The sequence below is a fragment of the Nannospalax galili genome, unplaced genomic scaffold (genome assembly GCF_000622305.1).
Source record: "Nannospalax galili isolate Female #2095 unplaced genomic scaffold, S.galili_v1.0 scaffold100, whole genome shotgun sequence".
NCBI lineage: Eukaryota > Metazoa > Chordata > Mammalia > Rodentia > Spalacidae > Nannospalax > Nannospalax galili.
Genome location: NW_008352891.1, coordinates 4,055,339 through 4,064,067, shown reverse-complemented (window position 1 = coordinate 4,064,067; position 8,729 = coordinate 4,055,339). Strand labels below are relative to the sequence as shown.

Here is an 8,729-nt window from a genome sequence, read left to right as displayed (position 1 = left end):
CTTGCAGAAGACCCGAGTTTGAATCCCAGCACCCACATGGCAGCTAACAACTGTCCGTAACTCCAGTTCCAAGGGATCTGACAGCCTCTTCTGACCTCCATGGGCATTGCAGGACTCGGGTGCACTTACTTACACGCAGGCAATATATGCATACACATAAAAAATAAATAAAATTAAAAAAAGAAATAGAGGGTGTGGCTGAGAGGTAAGGCTTGGAGAGGGGCAGAACCTAACTGAGGTTGGGAGTTTGGATAGGTTTAGAAGTCACCAATCATGGTAGATATGGTCAGATCTTCATTTTTTACCTCCTTGCTGCCATGGGGGCTGGCTGATGCATGGCAGGGCTGGGCCTATCATAGCGAAAATGGACCGTGTCTTTGACCAAGTAGGGTACCCAGAGTGAGGGCAGGCATTGCTGATGTTTCAGGTAGTCAGGTGTTCACTGAGGGAGGTGAGGGCACCTGGACTTTGACTGGTAACATGTGAGTGGTGGAATAAGTGAGAAATATGTTGGTAACTTCATTTCCTTAAGACCATCTTCTGTGGGTCTCTTCTTCCCCTCATGGGCCATTGGCCACAGACCCATGAGAACAAAGGGAACAGAAGCGATGAATGGGGTCAGGATGGCCAGTGAGCATGACAGAAAAGACCTTCCGGGAGTCAGTTTCAGTGATACAGCTCGTTTATTCAGTGGGGGTCAGGGAAAAATATAGGGTGGAGGCGGCAGCCAAAGTTTTACATGATAGATGCTCATAGTATACTTTATTTACATGTGGTAGGGGGATCCTATCATCTGGCTATAGGGCAATGCCTAATTATCTATAGAAAAAACCTGGAGGCAGTTTTATTGCAGGTAACTATGCCAAAGTTCATGTTCCAAATAAGGCCAGGCATCCGTGCTTGGAGGCACTTTCCAGATAAGGTCAGGCAGAAAGCAGGAAGCCCCCACTGAGAAAGGGAAGTCCTCCATATAGCGCCAAGCTCCTTAGAGCTATCCAGACATGGTGGACTGCAACCTTAGCAGCAGGGTCCCCCAACAGTCTTCCCTGAGGAAAGTTCTTGAGTCCCATGGAGGCTGAGGCTAAAGGTATACATTTAGGAAATGTGGGCCTGAGGATGATCTATGTGAAGGGTTCAAGCTCAACTATGACCCCCTGGGCTTAAGGATACTCTGTGTGAAGTTTTGAGCTTAGCTATGAACCCCCTGGGAGAAGTCACTTGTAGACAGAGCAGAATTCAGTCTTGGTCCCTGATTAACCTAATATTCAGAGGCCCAGTGAATAAGGCGGAGGAGGCTCAGGACAGAAGGCTGGTCAAGGCTCTGGTAGACATAGTGTCACAGCTTTCTGAGGCCCTTTCCCACAACTCACATGGGATCCATTGATTGGCACAGCTTCATCCAGGATTCAGTCTCCCTCACAGACCTCTCTTGCCTCTTGCCCTTTGTGTCCATGGAAACTGTGGACCTGACCACATCTCCCTCCTTGAAGCTTGCTGGCAATTTCCTGTCCTGCTCAATCGACATCGGTTCCCAGGCCTGGTGCCTGCCTACCTCCTGCTCCCATCTGCTCACTCTGCCCTGGCCTGCTGCCTCCCGAGCAGTGTTGGCCCACTGGGGCATACTGGACTAGTACTTCTCTGTGAAATGCTCTTACCTAAGGCATCCTTTTGCCTTGCCCCTTCATGTCATTTGAGTTCTATCCCACATTTCATCTCCTAGAGAGGCCTTGCCATCATATCTAAAGCAACTCCCCACAGCCAGGCCCCTCAGCCTCTATCCAGTTCCTGTAGTCTTTAGAGTGCTGTTGCTCCAGGAGCACATTGTGACCTGCAGGGCTTACTTGAGCATCTCAGGTTAGGCTGCATACTCCGAGGGACCTGTGCAGTAGTGTCTGCAGGGGCAACTTGACGAGGGTGTGTTGGGGAAATGGATCAATGGCTTCAGAAGCCGTTGAAGGAAAGTGTTTCATGGCTAAAGGCTGAGCGCTGTAAGTATAGCTAGGAGTGGACTGGCGGGACACTGGTGACTGACTGTGGGGCTGGTCACGTGGAAGGCTGGTCACCTTGGGGAAGGATATAGGAAGAAGACAGATGAAAATATGACACAGGGTTCAAGAGAATGGAGGCAAGGGAAGAAATCACAGAGTGTGGCCCGTCTACCCTCTGCTGGGAGGTGATGAGTCTAGAGAGAGATGTGGACTCAGGAAAGTTCTTCAAGACAAGAGATAGAATAGCTAATCTAATCCAATTCTAATTTGATTACCTATTTCAAATAGCTGGTTACAATAAAAAGTAATAAAAATTAAGATGATGGGTTGGTGAGCTGGCTCTGTTTGTAAAGGTGATTGCTACCAAGACTGAAGACCGGAGTTTGATTCCTGGAATCCACATGGTGGAAGGAGAGAACTGACTGCCACAAGTTGTCTTTATTGGCCTCCACAGCTGTGCTATGGCATGTATAGACCCACAATAAATAAATAGAAAAAACATGAAGCTATGAGCCCATCTAATTGAACTCTGGCACAGCCCTGAGCTGCTGGTACAAGCTGCCTTTTACCCATCAGGAAGCCGTAAAAGGCTTATCAAACCTTTTGACATTGCAAAACAACATTGTCACCTACAAAATTCTCTCTTGAGAACTGTACAATCCAGTTTTTAAAATTGCAAACAAATTCATAGTGTTTTAGGTAAGTTTATGATCTTTGTGTTGAGCTGTATTCACAGCTGTCCTGGGACTCATGCATCTAGGGTGTAGAGAAGCTAGGGTGTCACAGCTTGTGTGGAGAGAACTGGTTTGGAGGATGTCTTCTAAGTCAAAGGCTGGTACTCTCTCCTCTAGTACTTTATCTCACTAGTCTATGAAGAGATCTCACAAACAGTCAAACAAGTCTTATTTTTCTTAGTACCCAAGAGATGGTACTCAGTAAAGCTGAGGGTGCTGGATCAGTATTGTCACACGTATCCTGTTGGCCTCAGCTGACACAGGAGACCTTTGGAAGCAAGCTGATGAGACAGTGGCTCTATAAACCCCTTTGAGAATTCAGGCCAAGGAAATAATGTGGTGTACCTAAAGTCTTGTATCTCAGAAGTACTTACAAAAAAGTTTCAGAAGAAATGGATCCACAATGCAGATGATGATAAACAAGTGGTGCCTTCATACAAGCATCATTTATACCACCAATAGTGCTACTTAGGAACACTATAACATATGGCATGGAAACATGATTATAGGGTGATGATTAATGGAAGAAGACTCAAAGATAAATGTCCATGATCCTTACCATAGATAGAATGTGTTCTTTGGTGCTCTTTTAGGATGATGAGATTGTGACTGCTTCATGTCCCCATTCTCCAAGTGCTGGTGACTGCTTTATGTCACCAATTCAGGATGCATGATTCTAAATGTGCACACTTGTTCCCAGATGCCCACAGCGTCAGTGGCAACCTGCCCTTGCACCTGCTGAGCAGGTGCTGACTTCTCCCTGCCACCGTGTGTTGCAGCTGCAGATCAGGTGCCACTGATGGAGGACCTGGAGCAGATCTTGCTTCGCTCCTGGCGCGAGTCACACCTGACTGAGATCAGGCAGTACCAGCAGGCACCTCCGCAACCCTTCCCACCTGCCCCCAGCACTGCAGCACCTGTGACCTCTGCACAGCTGCCCTGGCTGGCTGGCCTAGCTGCAAGCTCTTGCAATGACAGTGTGCATGTCATTGAGTGTGCCTACTCTCTGGCTGAGGGCCTCTCTGAGATGTTCCGGCTGCTCATCGAGGGTAAGCTCGCCAAAACCAACTATGTGGTCATCATCTGTGCCTGCCGGAATGCTGCCATTGACTCCTGCATTGCTGTCACCGGTGAGCCCCCCACACCCCCTGGCCCAATGGGAAAGCAACATTGTTGATTTCCCAGTCTCTCCCCTTGGCGGGTCCCCTTCTTTGGTCTTGGGGGCTTTGGGTTGCAAGTGTTGTCAGTGCCTGTCAGTGCCTATCCAGGGCTGCTGAGCCCTGGATAGCATGCATAGTTCCAATTATATTACAGCCATCAGTGACCGAGCTGTGTCCATTTGGTCCCTGGAGATAATAGGCCCAACTTTGGAGACTGGATTGCCTTGGTTGCAAACCCTGGCTCCACCAAGCACCTGGCACTAGGACGATTACTCACACCTCCACTCTGGTCCCCAGTCTATTTAAGGATCAGACTGAGCTAAGAAACAGTGACCTACTTGATGCATTAAGTACTAAAGCCATCACTGAAAACCCACCAGGTACAGGTGTTGCTCCAGGGGCTGGGACTGAGGATGCTATGTTAGAAGGCTTTTTTTTTTTTTTTTGGTGAGGCATACAACAGATGCACAGGCTTTGGGGGCTAGTTAAGTGTTCACAGGTGTTGTATATTTTTCAACATGAAGTTATTATATCCCTCTTTTGTTAAAAGTTCAAATTGTTTTTATGCAGTGTTTCAGTGGCTTTTTACCATTTTTTGATCCTAACTACGTTCACTGTTCTTTATTAATTCTATACCAGAATTTGAGGCCCACCTTCATTAAAAAACTCAATGCCACGGCAGTGTATCTGGCACGTTTTCTTGTGTCCTATGAGACTGACACTGCTGTTAGCCCCTGGGATAGATGAGGATGGTGGGTCTGAAAGGTGAGGGAACCTGTGTCACATAGTGAGATTCAAGGTCAGGCCCAAGGGTTTTCTGTAAGTGATCTTGCCCTTTTCAGTCCCTTATATTTTTTCCCCCTTGGTTTGGATTTTGCAAGCCTTTGAATCGTTTGTCAGATTTGGTTTGGGGCTTGGGGTGGATCTAGAGGTTAGGTGTGGACCCTGTCACCAGAGAGCTCATACTGATTGCAGGCCAAGGACCCAGCGACAGTCACTGTTTACCTTTCAGGGAAATACCAAGCCCGTATTCTCTCCGAGAGCCTCCTTAGCCCCATGGAATACCAGAGAGAAGTTCATTATGAGCTGGTCACTGGCAAAGTGGATTCCCTGGGGGCCTTTTTTAGCAGCCTCTGTCCAGGTAGGCTTGTGGGAGGCAGGTGCAAATGCTTGTGTTGAAAAGAAGTGCAGAGGGAGGTTGTTGGGATCCCCTTGTGCCTGGGCCAAACTTCTCTGCTTAGTCCACCATTGTGTATACTGACATTTCCTCTGTCTCCTGTATGTTGCAGTGCTTTCTGTCTGTCTTTCTGCTCTGGCAGTAGAGTTCCTGAGGGGAGGGGGCCTTTGTGCTTTCTGTCTGTCTGTCTCTGTCGCTCTTTTTGAGAGACTGGCCTCAAACTTACAGCAGTCCTGTCTCAACCTCTCAAGTGATGGGATCATAGGGGCAAGCTACTGTGTCTGGCTTTTCCTGTCTTTAGTGTCCTTTTCTCTCCAGTCCAGTGGCTGATTCAACCACTTGAGCCCTAATTGCCCAAGACCTCTCCCTGGAGAGTCCCATCCTCTGTACTCCCCCCACCGTCCAGCCTGGCTCCTAGTCACTCAGGACTCATTTCACACCCTCCTAGAAAGCTCTATGGACCGACCCTTCCCTGGGAGGACTCAGCCCCCACATTATTTAGTTCCCCATTCCCACTCTGTCCCATCACCTACTGGCTATGGTATGACTCACTTTGTGAGCATACCTCCTGCTCAGGGAGGCCAGGCCTTCTTCACCCTTTGTTTCAGGCCAGGACCAGACACAGTAGCTGGTCCAGAGAGGTTTTCTGGATTTCTCTGAGATACAAAACCCACTTCTATTCTTTCTGTTTTGAGCAGAGGGTGACATTGACATTTTGCTGGACAAATTTCACCAGGAAAATCAAGGCCACGTTTCTTCCTCACTCACTGCTTCCTCTATCAAGAAAACAGCCATGCTGGATGCCGGTGGGGTCCCTGTGTGCGCAAGTGAGTGGCGGGCACAGGTGTACATAGTAAATAATCGAGGGTGAAGGGAAGAGGACACAGGTATGCACAGTGCGTGATGGAAGGAGTGTGTACATGTGTGCAGTGAGTGATGGCAGGAGTGTGCACAGGTATGGACAATTAGTGGCGGAGTGAGTGGGCACAAGTGTGCCCAGCAAGAGATGGGGAAACCGGGAAACTGGCAGTGCTGGGTTTGGATTGCTGAGGGGACATTTGTCCAGAGCCTTTGAGGATGGAACACTTCTGAGGTATATCTAGAAGGCAGCCATCTCTTTAGCCTTGAAATAGACCTAATGACTGCTTTAAAATCTGGTGTTTTGATGTAAGTTCCTCCTTTTATCCTGGCATAGCCACATATTGGGAGGGTACATCTTAGTGCTTTTTTTTTTTTTTCCAATGAATTGTTGAAATTGTTTATTCAGATGAAGTTCTGAGGCACTGTGATCATTTCTTTCCTTTGCAGGGAATGTGGTACCCCTTCCCAAGTCTAGTGTCAATGCCCTCTCCTTTTTTGCCCCAGTACATCACTGCTTCTCTTTTGTTTCCTGAGTGTTTTGTTCAGACTTGATTATCAAAGGAAGGAGGACATGTTAGAGGCTGCCCCAGTGCTGGCTGAGAGCATGCTCTTGGATATGACCGCATCCCTGTTCCGCATGGCTTTGTGCGCCTAGGCCTCCCCATGCCCTGGGGCTCACTCTGGTTCTCTAGCTGAGGGCTGTAGCTGCCTGATGCGCTCATCCAGGATCCCTCTGGGGCTCTGGCTACAGGTTACCATCTGGAGCCGCGGGGCGTCCGGCCCTTCCAGCTGGCAGTGGCACAGAAGCTCCTCTCCCACGTGTGCTCAATCGCAGATTCCAGCACCCAAAATCTGGACTTGGGATCCTTTGAGAAGGTGGACTTTCTAATTTGCATACCACCGTCAGAAGTGACCTACCAGCAGACTGTGTTCCATGTCTGGCATTCAGGTAGGGGCCTTTCTGGGAAGAGTTAGGAGGCCTGTGGGAAGGAGCTTTGATCTACTTACCTTCACATGTAGATGTTGTTGTGACTCTGCTGAGCACAGTTGGAGCGAGTATTATTGTCCCCCACATATAAGCCACAAAACATGTTCAAAGACAGTGACTTGTTCAAGATTCTAGCACCTGTCAAAGGTAGACCCAATAGTTGACTTTGTGTTATTTTTCTCTAAGTTCAGTGGCTGGCTGCTGGTAACTGGCATTTCCGTAGCATGTTTTATCTCTTCAGTGGCATGGTGTAGGGGCTGTGGCTTGAACCTGAGACTGTTTTGCTGGGAGCTGGGGCCTTTCCCTTCCCTTTAGTCTTACCCATTTGGGTAAGCTAGGAGCTTGCTTGGCTGGTACCCCTGGGTGGGTCACTGTGCCTATAGTCACAGCTCCTCCCAGCTCTCTGGGCAGAAGAGTTTGGAGATAGTTTCTTGCCTACACATCTCTGCTGCCTCCATTCCTACAGCTGTGCTGTCACCCTTGAGGCAGGCCTCAGAGGCTGGCCCCAGGTGTCTGTGCTGAATGAACCCAGGGACAATGTTGTAGCTCCTGAGGTGTTCTGATGTGTTACAGGGGTTCTGCTGGAACTGGGCCTGGAGAAAGAACCTGTGACCAAGCAGAGGGTGGAGCAGCATGTTCTGAAGCTAGACGTGGAGGCCCAGGCAAGATTTAAGGCCTTTCTGCAAAACTCCTTCCAGAACCCTCATACGCTTTTTATCCTCATCCATGACCACGCCCACTGGGATCTAGTGAGGTTAGACCTCCTGGTCTGTGACAGTGTCATGTTCCTTCTTGGGGCTGAGGGCACAAGTCTTGAGTGAGTGCTGGGGCTTGCTGTTTGTAAGCAGGGAGTGGGGTGGTTTTCAGTATCTTAGAACTCAGTGTCATCTCAAAGATTCCCCAGTGCAATAGGTTAAGGGCTTCAGAAGGGAACATTGGGCAGACTCAGGGGCTGTGTCAGAGGTGTTAGTGGCAGAGCCGGCCTCGAGCCACAGTTCCTGAATTGCAGTCAGGGGCTCAGCAACCATACTAGTGTATGCTGGGTGAGGCTTTCCCTGAGTCCTCCCTGACACAGCTCAATCCTACTTTGAACCTTTATCTTTTCTGAAGGGCAGGTGATTTTACTTAATTGAAATAATGTCACTAGATGAATAATCTAGTTGGTCATTGAGGAGACTCTTGGGAGCCATTCACCTCTAAGGGGCTGGCTTTGGGGTTATACAGCTAGATGTTGTCTCTGATGTAGGTGAAGGAGGAAGGAAGTTCCTGGACCGGGTCACAGAGCAATGTTTTGATTCCCACGGATTGGAGCTATGTAGGGCTGGTCTGGGCCTAAAGGGATTACAATCCAGGGTCTTTCTGGGAATTTAGGGACTTTGAACATCCTGAAGTGACAGATGCTGTTCTGTGAATTTTCATTTGGGAGATATTTTTCAGAGTAATTTCCTGCCTCCTGGAAGATGAAGTACTGGTTTTTCTGTCTCCTTAGATTTAGAGAGTACTGAGGCCATTCTCTGTCAGAGAAAGACTGAGCTAGGCCTGATTTCTAAGACCCCTTGTCCAAAACACCTCCCATTCCTTTAATGTTGCCTTCTAAATTCAGGCAGAGTTTGCCCTGTTATATTCTCTTTGGAACACCTCAAGTCAGGGAGACTTTATTTTGTAGGGTTTTCGTTTATTTGTTTGAGTCAGGACCTAGTCTCATATACCCTTAGACTGGCCTTGAACTCACTGTTTGGCCAAGATTAATCTTGAACTTCTGATCTTTCTGCCTCTATCCCCCAAGTGTCAGGGTCACAGCCATCATATCTAGTTGTATAT

At 48.4% G+C, this 8,729-nt stretch overlaps 1 protein-coding gene across 10 annotated transcripts in view; it reads left to right on the top strand.

Annotated features, from left to right (window-relative positions):
• Greb1 (growth regulating estrogen receptor binding 1) overlaps positions 1 to 8,729 on the top strand; it is a 160,576-nt gene that overhangs the window by 108,328 nt on the left and 43,519 nt on the right. For 9 of the 10 annotated variants that reach the window (XM_029554590.1, XM_017802491.1, XM_017802492.1 and 6 more), the window contains 5 exons: positions 3,502 to 3,852; positions 4,895 to 5,023; positions 5,758 to 5,886; positions 6,672 to 6,869; positions 7,482 to 7,662. In XM_029554590.1, the coding sequence (XP_029410450.1) occupies positions 3,502 to 3,852; positions 4,895 to 5,023; positions 5,758 to 5,886; positions 6,672 to 6,869; positions 7,482 to 7,662 (988 nt within the window). The remainder of the gene's footprint in view (positions 1 to 3,501; positions 3,853 to 4,894; positions 5,024 to 5,757; positions 5,887 to 6,671; positions 6,870 to 7,481; positions 7,663 to 8,729) is intronic. The other variant, XM_017802495.1, reaches the window with a different exon arrangement.